This window comes from Perissodus microlepis, chromosome 19 (assembly GCF_051167445.1).
Source record: "Perissodus microlepis isolate ML-2025 ecotype Zambia chromosome 19, ASM5116744v1, whole genome shotgun sequence".
Lineage (NCBI taxonomy): Eukaryota > Metazoa > Chordata > Actinopteri > Cichliformes > Cichlidae > Perissodus > Perissodus microlepis.
In genome coordinates this window covers 4,475,908-4,493,092 of record NC_140479.1, presented here as the reverse complement: position 1 = coordinate 4,493,092, position 17,185 = coordinate 4,475,908, and the positions used below count along the sequence as shown (strand labels likewise).

The following is a 17,185-nucleotide window of genomic DNA, read 5'->3' as shown; positions in this document are numbered from 1 at the left end:
AAACACTGTTACAGACTGCAAACATGCTCAGTAAAAATATTGGGTGTGTAACAGACTCTTATTACAGCACACGTTCTGACACGTCAGAGCAGAAAAAGGATAATCAACAAAATGAAACTAAAATTATGCAATTTAAGACTGCTGGCTACTTGTGGTTCCAAAGGCATTTAAAAATAGAATGGGAGGCAGAGCCTTCAGGCTAAAGGTTATTCAGCAAGAAACACATCCTTCCTGATTTTGTTTGTTTTTTGCACATTTGTCACATTTAAATCACCAGAAATTGCATATTAAACAAAGATAATCTGAATAAATACAAAATAAAGGGAATAATTTACAAAGGGAAAGGCTATACAAACCATCTTGGCCCTATCTGAAAAAGTAATGGTAATGGACTGATTCTTATATAGCGCTTTTCTACTCTCCCGGAGTACTCAACACGCTCTATAGAACATGCCAAATTCACCCAGTCTAACTTTCTTAGTGCTTCCTAACTACCATTCATACTCCGATGAATGCATCGGAGAGCAATTTGGGGTTAGTATCTTCCCCAAGGATACTTGGCATGCAGAGGAGCCAGGGATTGAACCACTAACCTTCTGATCTGTAGATGACCTGCTCTACCTTCTAAACTACAGCCACCTCAATTGCCCACTCTTTCTAAATAATGAATTAACTCTGATTAACCTCTGTTTTTTTTAAAGTTGAGTTAATTTTAATTGCCACAGCAAGGCCTCATTACTCCCAGAACTGTTGAAGACATCACTTAAATAAAGCGTGGAAAAATAGTATTTCAGTATTTCAAAGGCTAAAACCTGGAACAGAAGTGAACCTTTCCAGAAACCTACCAAATTAGTTCAGTGCAGGAGGTCGCAAAAAACCCTTGTAGATGACTCTAAAGAGCTGCAGGCCTCACGTTCCACAGTCAAGCTCAGAGTTTATGATTCAAGAATAAGAAAGTGACTGTGCAAACATGGGATCCACAGGAATCTATGGATGCCTGGATATAAAGTTCCAAACACTTCTAACTAAAAAGAACACAAGAACAGGCTCTTGACATCTTGATGATCCCCAAGGAAGGTTTTCACAAAGGCCAAGATAGAATTGAAAAGCTTTTTTCCCCTTTAATAAATGAAATGATAATTTAAAGAACTACATTTTGCATTTACATGAATATCTTGTCTAATATGAACATTTGTTTGATGATCTGAAAACATGTAAATGTGACAAATATCCAAATAAATAAATAAATCAGGAAGGGGGCAAATACTTTTCAAAATCACTTTGACTGCATTGGCACAGGGTCATAAAACTAACACCAATCCAAATTTTACAATCAGTTTTAGGAAATCCTTCTGACATCTCTTGTCTGATTATATTATTACAATTAAAATGATATTTTATAATAATAAGCTAATGTTCAGTGCTGCACAGACCCTAATGGCTCTACAGGCTCACTACATACAGAGGGAATTTTCATTTACCTTTATTTCTTACAGAAAGGCTTACGGTGTGTAATTATGTGCTTCCTGATAATTTAGAGGATGTTATCCATAACCAAACCAAAAGTAAAAGGAAACATATGTCAGCAAAACCTGGAAAAAAATACACAAAAAATACAGGGAAGTCCTGACGTTTTTGTAAGAGTAACAGTAATCCAATCATATGTGTTCACACATCTACAGTATGGATTCATTACATGTAACATTCATTACACTGGAGTTGCTAAAAATAAAATGTTGTACTTTTAACAGCAATATGACCAATATGAACAGCATGTTAACATGGATTTATTGTCTTTCCAGTTTCATATATGTGTTTTGTATATGTTTTTGTTAAAATGTCTGCATCTAACACATAAATGTACTGAATTTCACACTTTGCTGATAAAGTGCATGGAAAGAGAGGCAGAACCTTCACAGATGAAGATGAATAGGTAGATTTATTATTGTTGTTCAGGGGATTCAGAATCATTGAGCAGGGTTGGTAAACTTGAAATCAGACCACTTAATCCCCTATAGCCAAATTTCTTGCATGAATGTGGTCTCGCTATTTTATTTAATTACATTTCTGTATCCACTGAATCTTTTACAAGTTAATATTAATTATATTTAGTTGCTTTGACCCTGTTGGTTGTTTGCTAAGACTCTTCCTCTCTCTGGAGTCACACATTTGCACTTCCCTTTTTGGCACAATGCCTCTTATGCAAAGCTCAACTTTAAAACTCTAGCCTTAACCTAAACCTGATCCTTAGACTCAATTTGAACTCTCACCCAGCTTTTTGAACCTCTGTCCGCAAGCGAGGACCGGGATGTTCTCGTTTTCCAAAAATATCCTCCGCCTCATGCTCAGAAACTCAAATCGGTCCTCACAAAGATGGACACACAAGTACACACACATACCATATGCCACAATTCTGGCATCATCCTTGGTAATAAACGGGACTAAATGGAGGCAAGGTTGAAGCGTAGGAGGGCTGGCTGAAGTGTGTCTTTGTGTATATATATGTGCATGTCTCCTAGCAACCAGTACCCTTCACTCTCAGTCTGCAGTGAGCCGACAGAACATTATCAAGCTGCAGATGCAACAGGTGCACTGTAAAACATGCTGCTGGAATGAGGTAGAGAAGACTTTATTTATTGTCATGATTAATTTCAAGTTAATACAAATTGAATCCTTTAGTTTTAAAATTAAAATGAGCATATCTGCCTATTTTCTCTGAACCAGTCAGTCTCTGTCATCTATTTTCAAAATGTCACAAAAGAATTCCTACTGGATCAATTACTGAATGTCATTCGGTAATTGAGCTGTTAAGAGCATCATTACCTGGATTTGCTACAAATTCAAGTAAAATTCCCAACGATATCTGGCAAAGTTAAGGTGTCATGCTGCATCACATCCTCTGCCCACCAGTCCAACACAGTGCTTTACTGTAAAGTGACCCCAGTCCAACAAGCTCACCTGTTTGTTCTGCACTAAAATGTTGAGAGCTTGAATAACACAAAGTTAGTACTTAACTTTGTTTTGCAGTGAGCAGTACTGAGCTGAACATTATGCTCACTTCTCTTCTGTAATGCTAGCTAGATGCTGAAGCACCACAACCACAGCCTATGGGCATCTTCACCAAAAAATACTGTTCCAGCTCATTCCAGCCCAGTTAAACCCCTGAGCATAGAGCTATGAATGATGTATAAATTATATGGTTTTGCCTCTTTCATCACTTTACATGTGATAAGCCACCATGATGGATATGCCATCCCACCATTTAGGCTCAGTTTGATGTTCAAAGACATGCAGCGCTCTGAAATAAAAATGTCCTTCAAATGTATTAAACCTGAAATAAAGAGCCTGTTTGGGAAATGTAAGGAGTTGAAAGTACTGATATTTAAAAATAAAAATAAATACTGGAGTAAAGTGCAGATATCTGAAATTTTTATTTCAGTACAGTACTAAAGTATTTGTACTTCCTTAATTCCCACCTCTGTATTCCAGCATGTGCATATTTAGTAGATCAGCTACTACTCACCACCTGATCCTGTTGTAATTTACCTCGAACTGTAATGTTTGTTTAACCCCGAACAAGTGATTTTGATGCCAAAGTAAGACTCACACACCACTCTACAACTCCGACCTCTCTGTCATGGTTGAGGTAAGTAACTCCACAGTAGGACATTTACAATATTATTCATAGTCTAACAAACATAGACACTACTGTGGTTCTGTCCCCAGTCTGTTCTCAGACCTATTGTTTATTTAACTACTGGAAGTCCTACTTTCTATAGCTCATAAAATAAAAACAGGGGAAAAAGGTGACTAAAATGATCAAATTCATTTTTCACCTCATTTTCTTAGGTTCTGTTAATATTTTACAAATTCCTATTAAATACCATGTTTTTATGTTAATATTTTAGGTTTTTAAGCAGGAGGGTATCTCGCATTTTTATTAAATAGAGAAGTAAGAGTCTGTCAAAATTCAATAAAAAAAAATGATTATTTAGTCAGTCCATCCATCCTTTCTCCCATTCTCTTCCACTTCTCTTCCACTTATCCTTTTCGGGGGACGGGGGGGGGGGGGTTGTCTTAAGGCAAGAGGCAGGGTACACCCTGGACAGGTCGCCAGTCTGTCACAGGGCTTTTAGTCATTTAAATTCAGTTTTATTTATATAGCATGAAATCACACTAACCATCACACTTTATATTGTAAGGTAAAGACCCCACGATAATACAAAGAAAATGAATGCATCCTTACTTTGTTCTTCACCAAGTCTATTTTTTTTAATTGTATTCTATTTATTCCCTTCTGTCTGCGGAGACTGCAATCCATTAGATTTAGGTGGACAAAATTAAATTGTTTCCAGTGGCAATAATCTCTGTCTTGATTAAAGAAAATCACAGACAAAATTATGTTACATGAAAACAGATTAACTTTATTACAAATTCCATTTCTGGTACAGTCTGCCTATGCTTTTCTGCACTGCAAACCAAAAAAGAGGCTGCATACAAGAAGAAAGCAAAATTACCTTTAAAAAAAGAATCTGCACCTGAGTTAACTGCTTGACAACAACATTAAACATCCTACATAATTAATCTAATCGTAAAAAGCCATCTCAACATTACTGGGAATTAATGGGTCTACGACACTTACCCGAATCAAACCAAAGTGGGAAGAGTTTCAACCTGTGTTTTGCCTCCTCTGCACTTTACTAAAGTCACCCTAACCCCCCACCCCCCACCCCATATATCCATATTAGGGTAACAAATGCCATGTCAGCAAAAGACAAACTCAAGAGGTAATATTTCACTAGTTTTAGATTAGTATATCCAAAAATCAATTTCTCAGCCATAACTGCATATATTGTTAAGAAATTAGTAGTTGAATACAGTAATAATTACTGGGACAGTAGATGAAGAGAGGATAGACGGACTAGAGACAGAATTTGGGATTTTTGAAAATCTGCAAATATCTGGATTTACATATGTGAACAGAACGCACAGTCTCATCAGCTTCTGAAGTCTAAACCTCTCCATTCATCCATCATTCATCCACCATCCCTCAGTCCAGGACATTTCCCTCTCTCCTCTCCTTTCCTTACTCCCCTCCTCCTCCTCTCCAGCCACTGTTGACGTCCATGGCTCTGTCACCCGCATCACCGGTTTCCACGCTGCTCTCTGGTCCAGTCATGTAGTCATTATGGCTCTTCTAATTGCCTCTGTGTTCACACCCGCGCTGTTTGTCTTCTCGCGGCTCCCTTTCTTTTTTCAGTTAGTTTTATTTTAGTTAATCAGTCGTCTTTTTTGTCGGAAACTCTTTTTATCCTCTTGCACTTTTCTGACGCTTTGGGGAGTTCCGTGCGTCCGAGCCTCTCGCACCTCTCCACGGTTTAAATCCCTCCTCTGGCTGCTCCACCTGGACGTGTCGCTAATTTCCCTATTCATTCACCCGTGCGGTCGTTTCACGTCGTCGTGACTCCTAATTGTTTCTTGGCAGAGTTAGAAACCGGTGGTGAAAAGGCTCATATGAGTGCGCCTCCGCTGATCCGTGCGCCCAGCCCTCTCCCGTTCTCAGGGGGCACAAACAACACCAACACCGGCGCCGGGGGAGGGGGTGGTGGTGGTGTAGGAGGAGGAGGAGGTGGTGGTGGTGGTGTGATCTCCTTCCACATCCAGATCGGTCTGAGCCGGGAGCCCGTGCTGCTGGATGCCGCGGAGTTCAGCCTCAGTCAGGTCCGGGAGGTGGCGTGCTCCATCGTGGACCAAAAGGTAACTAAAGAGTTTAAACCAAGTTCTAAAATCAAGTTCTAAAATCCTCTAAGTCCTGGCAGAGTAATCATAATGTAAAGAAGTTACATTGGCGACATAAATCTTTCACCGGTTTAAAATTAATTAAATATAGACCATAAACACAGATATTTTCATTTCACGCTTTTCGTCTCTCTGATCTACTTTAAACGTGCCAAGTGTTTTGTTGAGGACCAAAGGAAGTGCAATAAGGAGTTTGGATTTTTCAGTGGGTTTCTTATTTGGGGGTTTCGTGACCTCACAGATGATGTCACAGTCCTCTCTGACCCAGTATATATTTTAGTTTTTTTTAAAAAAAGGGAAGTGGACACTGCACTGTATTTAAAACGAATGTGATCTACAGATCATAATTTTTTCTTGAATTTTTAAACACTTTCTGGTTTGGTTTTCTTCCCTCAATAAAACAAACAAACAAAAACATTTGAAGGTTAATGTTGTAGGTTATTGTTTGTTTTAGTTTATTTTTTAATTGGGGGTGTCAGACATATATTAATCAAATTGACCCACAACTGGGTACAAACCAGCCACTGGATTACTTTGCAAAATAGGAAGTCATCAATAATGAGTAGTCAGCCATCAATAGTGGGAAGACATCCATTTCTTAAATAAAATGCATTGCTATTCTTGGCACAGTGGTGCCAGCTTTAAGAACTACATAGAGGTCAGACTCAAAAGAGAGATTTATCTGACGTGTCAGATTTAAAAGGATTATTGAACAAGTTGTTGGATAGTTCTGGGAACTGGAGAGTAGTTCAGAAAGGGATACTGGTTATCAGAACACAAGTGGAGAATCTGTACAAGAGGAAAGAGAGTGTTATTTCTGGCCAATCTTAATATCGGAAGAATCTTGTGAAGCAATGGAATTGCCTTACTTGTGGATTATCCGGACATGAATCATAGAGGAGGTTATAAGTTACAGGCAAGTATCCAGCAAGAAGAGACAAGTGGTGGTGGAGAGTGGGAAGGCAGGTCAGTGGGGTTGGAGGCTTGAGTGGAACTCACTGGGAATACAGGTAAGTCAGAAATCACATCCACAGAGTGAGACTGTGGGTGGTGTAACAATCTGTTGTCCTTCCTGGATGATAAGGAAATTCAGAACAGGTGTAGAAGGCAGAGAGAGTCATGCCCAAGGGTAGACCAAGGGAAACATTTACTCATCAATCCTGTATCAAGAAAAAGGATTAAAAAGTGAGTGAGATGAGCAGGGAAGGGCATTAATAAGAATTTACCAATTCCAATTCCGTTATGGATATCACTTATTGATTTAATTCTTTTACTGATTCTCATTAGGTTCTCTTTGGCTTTAAGACTCACCACCATTGCTAAGCAGCATATCAAAGGCATTACAGTCATGCAGATTAATTGCGTGCTGTGTAGTCAAATGTTTGTGCATGTTGGAGGTATTTCTCATCTTTGTTGTGATCAGTGTTGGGCTCATTATTCAACAAAGTAATGTGTTACACATTACACAGACAGAGCATTCACATTCCCAACGCCTAACATACCGACGATTTGTCACGGCCCAAGGCGTGTCATAGTAACGCGAAAGCTACCCCTCCGTGTCCTTATGAAACGCTCCAGATTCCTGATTGAAGTGAATAGAAAGCTGCTCCGTGGCTTTCTATTTGCTTCCTTTTTATTCTCTTGCCAGCTTTCTATTGCAACCCTAACCCTAACCATAATCTTAAATTTATAGATTTATTCCAACCTGCTCTCATGCCTCAGAACGCGCAACATGCTGATGATTGGTCACATAGCATAGTGTTACGTGTTGGGATGAAAACGTGTTGACACAGAACAGTTTTCTTAAAAGTAATTCAAAATATTAATTCATTCCAGGAGAAAGTTGTTACACTACTGGTTACATTGAAATGAACTACAACACATTGTCTCATAATTACAATTAAACATAGTCTACAGTACCACATATCAGCACAAATCTCTATCCTAACAAGGACACACATACATGATTTTTCTCTTAGTATTTAGGTATGCAAATAAAACCAACAGCACAAAGCAAACATGAAAACCAGCACAAAGATACTTTAAAACAATCGTCATGGTGACTCTATATTAGAAACAAGAACAGGTAGAAATGGAGGCAGCAGTCTGACTGCTCATCACTTCTTGTTCTTTCTTTTTTTCCTGTAGAAGTTCAGGGTCTGGCTGCTGAGTTGGCTTTCACTCAGCTTCAACATAGCTCTTGGCTAGTTTAACAATACAGTAGCACGTTGTTTATGCTTGCAAAGAGCCAAAGTTATGTTAGCAGCATAATGCAATTGTTTCTGTCCTGGATGTAAAAATAAAAGTAATGTTCATATGCAGGTGTTTCACCTCACTGTTTTTGCACTTTTTGTAAAATAACTTTTTGAAACTGAGAACTCAGTTTTACCCTTTGAAAATACCTTCAACTTAGATGATGGTGCAACTGTGAAGGGCTTGAGAGAGTCAGAAAAAAATACAATGTCATCATAAAAAAACTTACTATGTACCAGTTATTCAGCAGCATAGACCAGAACCTTAAATCTGAGCCACAACCCTTACCTAATGAAACTGAATCAAGCAAATACCAAAAGACTGAATATTGAAAAGGCAATCTCTAAATGACGGAACAGGGGTTTTAATTTGAGAATAGACGCTGGAATTCTTGAACTGAGGATCAATGAGAAGAAATCATCCAAGAGGTGACACACAGCTGGAAGCTTAACTTTATTCAACACAATCCATCAGAGAGCTTCAAAGACTAGGTTGAAAATGACTTCTTTTACACCTGAACATTAAAGTAACAGCAAAGTAACATTTTGAATTCCAAAAGGATGCCACTGAGCCCAAGGAGCAACCTGGCTGAGTGGAAGAGATCAAAGGTGAGTGTACCCAGTTTGGGTTCTCCATCACTTGAAAGTGAAAGTCGACGGCATTTAGAAAAGGCATAACTGCGTCACATCCGTGTTGCTGGTAGATGGCCAAGGATCCGAGCTTCACGGAATTTTATGCTTTTCCTGTGGAAGGGGAGGTGATGCAGCAGACTTCCTGGTTCTATTTTGCTTGCACGTAATTGTTTTAGAAGGAGCAGAAACAGCAGGAATGGGGGTTCGTTGAGGAGGTGGACTGACTTGCAGTCCAGACTGAGTCATGTCTAATGCAGCAGCAAGCTCTCATATTTTCTCATGCACTATGATCAGGCAAGAAGATGCAGTGAAGAGTACTTCTGATGGGACACAATACAGGAGCTCCCTCTACTAGAATTTCACACAGATGAGGATTCAAATGGCTCTGGCTGATCTTGATCAGGAATAGGTTCGAGGATGTCACTAACAGAGGGACACATGATTAAAAATGTGATAGCATGACAAAAGAAAAAAATCATAAACACCACTGCATGAATGTATGAAAGGCAGAATGACAGAAGTGGTTTGTGATTTAAACCACACAGAAGTGAGTCTGATTGGCTCAGTCGAGGAAGAAGATGATTGGACTGGAACAATGATGTCAGTGTTGAGTTTGACAGTGTGGGAGAGCGGTAGTGATGTAAAGAAGCTGAACACCTAGGGAAGTGGGCAGATGATTGCAGAGCTTAATACTGAACTAACACATAGGCTTAGAATAGTAGAAAGGGGAATACTGTTGCTATGTCACTTTCCACACCTTCACAAATCAGTTTTTATACACTATACAGGTTTGTTTCCAGTACAGCAACTTTACCTCAGGAATGCTGACTAGTTGTGACAAAGCTTATATTATGATATATGCCAACAATAATAAGGATGGTGCTTTCCATTTGATTTTTTTCACCAGCAGATGAAACAAAATTTGGCACAAAAGAATTTAGTATATCACCGAGGGTAATTTGTTTAAGTTAATTGCTGTTAAAAAAAAGATTTATTGTTGACAAACAGTTTCATGAATTGTTTGTTTTAAAATAACTGTATTTACAATGTATCAGATGCTCAAATAAGGCATTCAAATGTATCCATCCTCTCAAACATGGCTGCATTTTTAGACTTTTGATACAGTGTTTTATATTTGTTACACGCAGCAGGAGATTTGAGGTGCAGCAGCAAGCCTTTGCTGCTGAACAGACTAACACATGAACACACAACATTTCTCTGATGGCATGCAGTGTGTTTAGCAGTTTTTCACTCTATGTGTAAAGCCTACAGTATGTGAGTCTGGAAAGGAGTGTTAGTCAGTTGGTGACTCACTCTGAGGCTTGTTTCTCATTGGAAACATGATTAATTCTGCCTTTGTTCACTCGCTCTGCAGGGGTTTTTCTGTTTTCCTGGCTTTTGCTTTATGAACTGAATTGAACTGCAAAGCTGTTACCGAGCACTCATAATTAAACCACGCTGACACACACACAGACAGTGTCGATGTCCTTATGAATGTGATAGATGTCCTATTTCTCACATAGGCAAGCAGAGAGAAATCTCAGAGGAGTTTATGAATGCAGGCGTGTTTTTATTCTCTTATTTCCACAAATAACAATAATGTTGTTGTAAATTACTTTTTCTCTTTCTCCAACACCTAATCAAACCAACGTCCACTCCATAAGCTACAATGTAAAACATCAAGCCCTTCAGTATCAATATAATTGCAATTAATGTCTATTATTTTATCTTAATTTTCATTTTATAAATGGGATTGGGTAATATATACCAGTGGCCCCTTAGCTGTTGTGCGTGTAATGCATTCCAACGTGTCGTGTATTGTAATCACATCACATTTTTTCAGTAATGCAGCACAAAGTTAAGTAATTACATTACAGTTAATTGTAACTGTTGACAAAAAAATTGTAACTGTTGACAGAAAGTTACAAAGTATTTTCTTCCTGTGCACTGGGTTGTATGAGCTGAGCTACAGTTTTTGGGGAGTAGAGATACAGACAGTACTTTTATTTTTATTGCACAAAAGAACAAGAATGCAATGGTAAAGTGCAAACTGCCTCTAGGACAAAAACAATTGCATTGTGTTCCTAACACAATTCTTTGCAAACATCTGCGCAGATAGCATGCTAACAAAAAGCTAGTGAAAAACCTACAGGGATGTTATAGCTGAATGTATGCTGGCCCCAGCACAGCAGCCAGGGCAAATCGAGTAATAAACACAGTGATGAGCAGTCAGGCTTGCAGCATTGTAGCCTCCATTTCTACCAGTAGAATCACTGTGGGTTTTTTGTTTTTAACTGTGCATTTTGTTGTCAGTTTTGTGTTCATAGATAACAAAAACTAAAAGAAAGATCATAAATATGTCCTCATTATTAATTATGTGACAATGGGTTGCAGGTCATTTTATGGAGTACTGTGGAAGTAATGTAACAGTAATAGACTTACTTTCACCAGTGAGACCCCAACACTCTGATCATTAGTAATATACGTCCATAATATGACAGTAATATGCCATGCACAATGACATTCTGTTGTGATAAAAATATGACTTGTGATAGAGGAACCAGTTGAATTTTGTGTTTTATTTCTATAGTGCATTTCATCATTTCAGCAGCAGAGTCACTTTATCAATTCAGTATTTACCAGGAATAATGTTAAAGTGGGAATACAATAATGGTCTTTTTATGTCTTAGGTTGATGTTAGAGTAAATAATATTTGTGGTGACTCAGGTCAAACGATTGCTTTTCTCTATTTTTAAGCTTGTTGAATGCGTGTTTTAAAGCACTCAGTTTATTTCAACTGACTAACAAAATGTTTAAGATGCTTAAGATGTGTAAGAAAAGTTAGGTTGCATTTTGCCATAGTTTTGGAATGTACTAGATGTTACCTTCCAGGTGTCTTAGAATGTACTTATGCCTTACAATTACATTACATTATATGTTCTGGCTATGTTAAATAGTAAAAATTCTGTAATAATTGACAGTGAAGATCTGATTTGTCTGCCAGCGCTTATTCAGATGAGTTCAGAAAGGGAAAGAGAATGTTGCTAGAACTAGGATCGGGATCAGAAAGGGAATAACACAGGTAGATCCTGACAGAATGATTAAAGAATCAACCAAGGAAAATTACAGAAAAAAACTGGGACATAATCTTGATGAAACTGGAATAGCGTCAGGATAGGTTTAGAAATTTTACCATTTCATGAAAAATATTAGCAGAAACCCCAATGGATTGAACAATTTAGAGCTTATTAGGTTAATTGGCAACTTCTGGTTTCTTAGAAGTAAACCTGGTCAGACATTCACAAATCTGCAAAAAAAATATAATAAAATAAAAAATTGTGGGACAAGAGATATGCAGAAATGTACGCAGAATGTTCCTCAATGTAAAACTGTAAAGACTTTGATAACCTCGTAATCAAAGTGTATAATATCATCAAAAGATTCCAAAAATCTGGAAAAATCTTTGTGTGCAGGCCTTAAAGAAAGAAAATCAAGATTTAATGCCTGTGATCTTTGGGCCACTGCATTAAAAAACAGGCATAATTCTGTCATGGAAATCACTGCATGCACTCACAGTTCATTTTGCTAGCCACAAAAATCTATTTTAAAATGGACTAAGACAGAGCTTTCACCAACTGAAAACATTTGGTTTATCATGAAATGAAAAATATGAGAAAAACACCTCGGACTGTTGAGCAGCTCTCTCAAAAGTCCAGCAACTGGTGTCAGATCCCAGACATCTATGTCCCACATAGCAAGTAGGTCTGGCCCGGATCTGGTATCAAGCCGGCACTGCTGGCTGACGTCTGGCATGGTAAGACGTATGTCATCCAGATATGGGCCAGGCCTGGCATAGATGGCAGTGTCTATGTGATGGCATGCCACATCTGGCTTGATTGTGGTTTGGGTTATGTGGCCCAGTCTCATAGAAAACAGGTCTGGCCCAGATCTGGCATCAAGCTGGCAGATCTGACTGACTGGTGTCATGGCAGGGTGTATGTCAGCCAGATTTGGGCCAGGTTTGGCAATGACGCCACTGTTTATGCAATGGCATGCTATATCTGGCCCGATTATGGTTTAGTTTATGTGGCCCAGGCTCATAGAAAACAGCTCTGGCCCGGATCTGGCATCAAGCTGGCAGATCTGACTGACTGGTGTCATGGCAGGGTGTATGTCAACCAGATGTGGGCCAGGTCTGGCAATGACCGCACTATTTATGTTCCTATTTTCCCTTTTTAGTTAGAAGACCCAAATGCCATGTTGCAATACTATACAGCTATGGTAGCCAACGTTTCAAATGCAGGTTTGACAGGTTTGTGAGTGTACACTTTATCCAAAACCTAGTGACGGTTTACCCATCTCTGCCAGTGGGTGGCTGTAACTCAGGAGGTAGAGCAGGTCACCTACTGATCGGAAGGTTAGTGGTTTGATCCCTGGCTCCTCCAGTCTGCATGTGTATGAATGTAGTTAGGAAGCACTCAGTTTAGAGAGATTGGGTGAATGTGGCATGTTGTATAGAGCACGTTCTGTAATCCAAGAGAGCAGAAAAGCGCTATAAAAGAATCAGTCCATTCCCTGTCTGAACAGAGTTTTGTCATGTTACTTTTGCACTGTTATGTTCCGGCACATTGTTATTACATGGCTTGATTAAGGTACACATTAGGCTGACATCTGGGCCAGCACAGGGCCAGCAGTGTGTCTGCAACTGGCCCGTGGCTGCACACAACTTACACATGGCCCACATACCGCAAAGAATGACGGCCCTTTGGTGGCCCAAATCAGGTTTGCCAGAGGTAGTCCACACATGGGCCGGCACAGGACCACCAGTGTGTCTGCAACTGGCCTTGTGCTGGCCCATGTGTAGGCCACCTCTGGTAAACCAGATCTGGGCCACCAAAGGGCCCTCATTCTTTGCGGTATGTGGGCCATGTGTAAGCACATTGTGTGGGCCAGATCTGGGCCATACCAATTTTGCTATGTGGGATTTTATACAGCATCCTAACTGGTTTGGATTTGGAGTTATAGCTATAGTGATCAAAGCTGCCAGCATTTTATTTCTGGGCTGAAAAGTGTGTAATTAACAAAAAGAAGTGGATTTGTTTTTTGTCACTTCTGCATGGGCTTTAATTTTCTGTCCCGGTTGTTGCTGCTTGGTTTGATGATATAAATCACCAAAACTAAACTAGCAACTACATTTTGCTCTATTCAGCGAGTAAGAAGAATGCTATTCTACATGTTCTAGACTCTGAAGGTTGATCAGAGCTACATTAATTTTTTTTTTCACATTCCTTGATACAAACACCCTTCCTTTTACATGATACAAGTAAAAACACGCAATATATACAGCTCATCATTCTGGCATTGAACATGTAGATGAAAAATGTGTCTTATTTGAACACATCTGTCCCAAATGTCTCACTAAGATATATAAATAATAATATAATAGATAATAATAATAGTATAAGGCATTTCTTTTAGTCATATGGGACATTCTTACCTTCTCAGCTTTATTATGTTATCATAATTTCTTCTTTTTTCACAATAATTGTCAAACTACTCCAAAATGGTATTTCAGTCTTTTCATCAGCTTTGGATTTCAGTAGGGATGCAGCTATGGATTTGCATATTTCTTTTTAGTCACATTTGACATTTGTAACAATGCTGATCCTTTTATGTGTATCAGCTATACTGTATAGTCTCAACTATACAAAATCTGTGTAGTTTGTGGCTTTTTGTTTCTGGCAAATTTCTTCACTGTCCAAAGCACTGGTAGCAAAAGGCGGATTAACCAGTAGTTGACTTCCACTAGATAAAAGCCAAATTTAAAGACAATCTGTCCCCTGCAAAAATGTGGCATATCATCCCAATATATTGGAAGGTACCAAATGAAATGTGACACCTGAGTGTGACGGCTAAGATGAAACATTCCTAAATTGGAAAGTCTGTTGATGACATAACCCACATAGCAAAATTGGTATGGTCCGGATCTGGCCCACACAATGTGCTTACACATGGCCCACATACCGCAAAGGATGACGGCCCTTTGGGGGCCCAGATCTGGTTTGCGAAAGGTGGCCCACACAAGGCCAGTTGCAGGCACACTGGTGGCCCTGTGCTGGCCCATGTGTGGATTACCTCTGTCAAACCTGGTCTGGGTCGCCAAAGGGGCCGTCATTCTTTGCGGTATGTGGGTCATGTGTAAGTTGTGTGCAGCCACGGGCCAGTTGCAGACACACTGCTGGCCCTGTACTGGCCCAGAACAGTTTCAGCTCTGGCCCCAAATGTCAGCATAATGTGTACCTTAATTAAGCCATGTAATAACAACATGCGTAATAGTGCAAAAGTAACATGACAAAACTCTGTTCAGACAGTGAATGGACTGATATAGCATTTTTTGAGTCTCCCAGATTACTCAAAGTGCTCTATACAACATACCACATTCACCCAAACACACACTTTCTCTTAACTGAGTGATTCCTAACTACATTCACACTCACGACATGCAGACTGGAGAAGCCAGGGATCGAACCACTAACCTTCCGATCAGCAGGTGACCTGCTCTACCTCCTGAGTTACAGCCACCCACTGGCAAAGATGAGTAAACCCTCACTAGGTTTTGGATAAAGTGTACACTCACAAACCTGTCAAATCTGCATTTGAAACGTTGGCTACCATAGCAGTATAGTATTGCAACATGGCATTTGGGTCTTCTAACTAAAATAGGAAAATAGGAACATAAATAGTGCATCATTGCCAGACCTGGCCCACATCTGGGCAAACACCCTGCCATGACTCTAGTCAGTCAGAGGTGACAGCTTGATGCCAGATCCCGGCCAGAGCTGTTTACTATGGGCCTGGGCCACATAAACCAAACCATAATCAGGCCAGATATGGCATGCCATTGCATAAACAGTGGCGTCATTGCCAGACCTGGCCCACATCTGGCTGACATACACTCTGCCATGACACCAGTCAGTCAGAAGTGCCAGCTTGATGCCAGAGGCCTGTTTTCTATGAGACTGGGCCACATAACCCAAACCACAATTGAGCCAGATGTGGCATGCCATCACATAGACAGTGCCATCTATGCCAGGCCTGGCCCATATCTGGATGACATACGTCTTATCATGCCAGAAGTCAGCCAGCAGTGCCAGCTTGATACCAGATCCGGGCCAGACCTACTTGCTATGTGGGAAGTTGTTATATTAGCATCAGCATAGCACCACAGTCTGCACAGTTTAAAAGTGATGTTGGTGTGAAAGTTTTTTTCAGTCTTGTTCAAAAACATACCATGCACTGTGGTCAATGGTAATGTAATGAACAGCTCTATGAACATTATGATATAGCATGTCAGAAAAGCCTTTGGGTTTCACCAAGGATTGGTTTTCTTACTATATACCACAGACACACACACATGCACACACACACAATGCACGCACACACACGCGCCTCTGCCACTCTGTAACAATAATAATGAAGCTGAGTGTGCTGTGTTTCTGTCGGTAGTGGTTTCTCCTTGTTGCCTGGCAACTGATGATGATTGCAGCTGTGAAGTGTCCTTCTGAAGGCCATTATGAGACACACACACTTTGAATGAGACAGAAGATGAACAGATGTATGTGTGTTTTCTGTCCATGTCATTGTCCTCGCTCTTATTTCTTTTTCATCTCCTTACTTTTTAATTATCCATTCATGCCTCTTTGTTCTTCCTTCTTCTCTTCATCTCATTTTCTCTTCCATTATTTTAAAAAATGTTTTTTTTTTTCACATTTGTAACCGATCGTTCTTGTGTTTTGTAAAATTTAATTTTCACTATCAAGTTGGAATTTTTTAAAAAGCTGTTGGACAAAGTTTAACCTGATAATGTGCATATGCACACTGCCATGGGTCTGGTCTGATGCCCTTTTATAAAATATAAATATTTTGTTTTTTGTTTTGTTTTTTAAATGAAAATCATGCAGTGATGCATAATCTGATTAACATATATTATTCATATTATTTATAGGCACGTAAGCAACCAAATTACACGTTAGACTATTTAGATGTCTTATACTTATTTGCTATTAAGTTTCAACTTTAAATTGTTTACAAAATTTACAAATAGTAATGCATTTAGACTGAGACTTTAAATCATTTTTGATAACAGTCTTGTTGTGTTGTTAAGGAGCTGATTGTAGATTTTACTCACCTTTGCAGGCACATTAATTTTTATAAATACCACACATGCAGTTTTCTGCATTGGGTTGACTTTGAAGTCGAGTTCTACATATGGATTCAAGTTCCTACAAGTAAAACAAGTGCATGCACATTTGAAGATTATTTCATGTTCTGTTTTTATAGTGACAGCCTACTCTTGTCCTCATTATGTTATAAGGATGGATTGCTGTGTTTATGTTCAAATGTAACAGCATCCATGGGCTCTTTTAACACCCCCTTGTTCCTTAGCAGCACCATCATAAATAATATAACTAAATAATATCAGTGATGGCTCAGTGACAGCA

The 17,185-nt window shown here is 39.3% G+C and overlaps 1 protein-coding gene across 1 annotated transcript in view; it reads left to right on the top strand.

Annotated features, from left to right (window-relative positions):
• Positions 1 to 4,895: 4,895 nt before the first annotated feature.
• Positions 4,896 to 17,185, top strand: part of prkd1 (protein kinase D1) — an 82,654-nt gene continuing 70,364 nt past the window's right edge. The window contains exon 1 of the mRNA XM_084914032.1: positions 4,896 to 5,757. Within this exon, the coding sequence (XP_084770158.1) occupies positions 5,515 to 5,757 (243 nt within the window). The 5' untranslated portion in view covers positions 4,896 to 5,514. The remainder of the gene's footprint in view (positions 5,758 to 17,185) is intronic.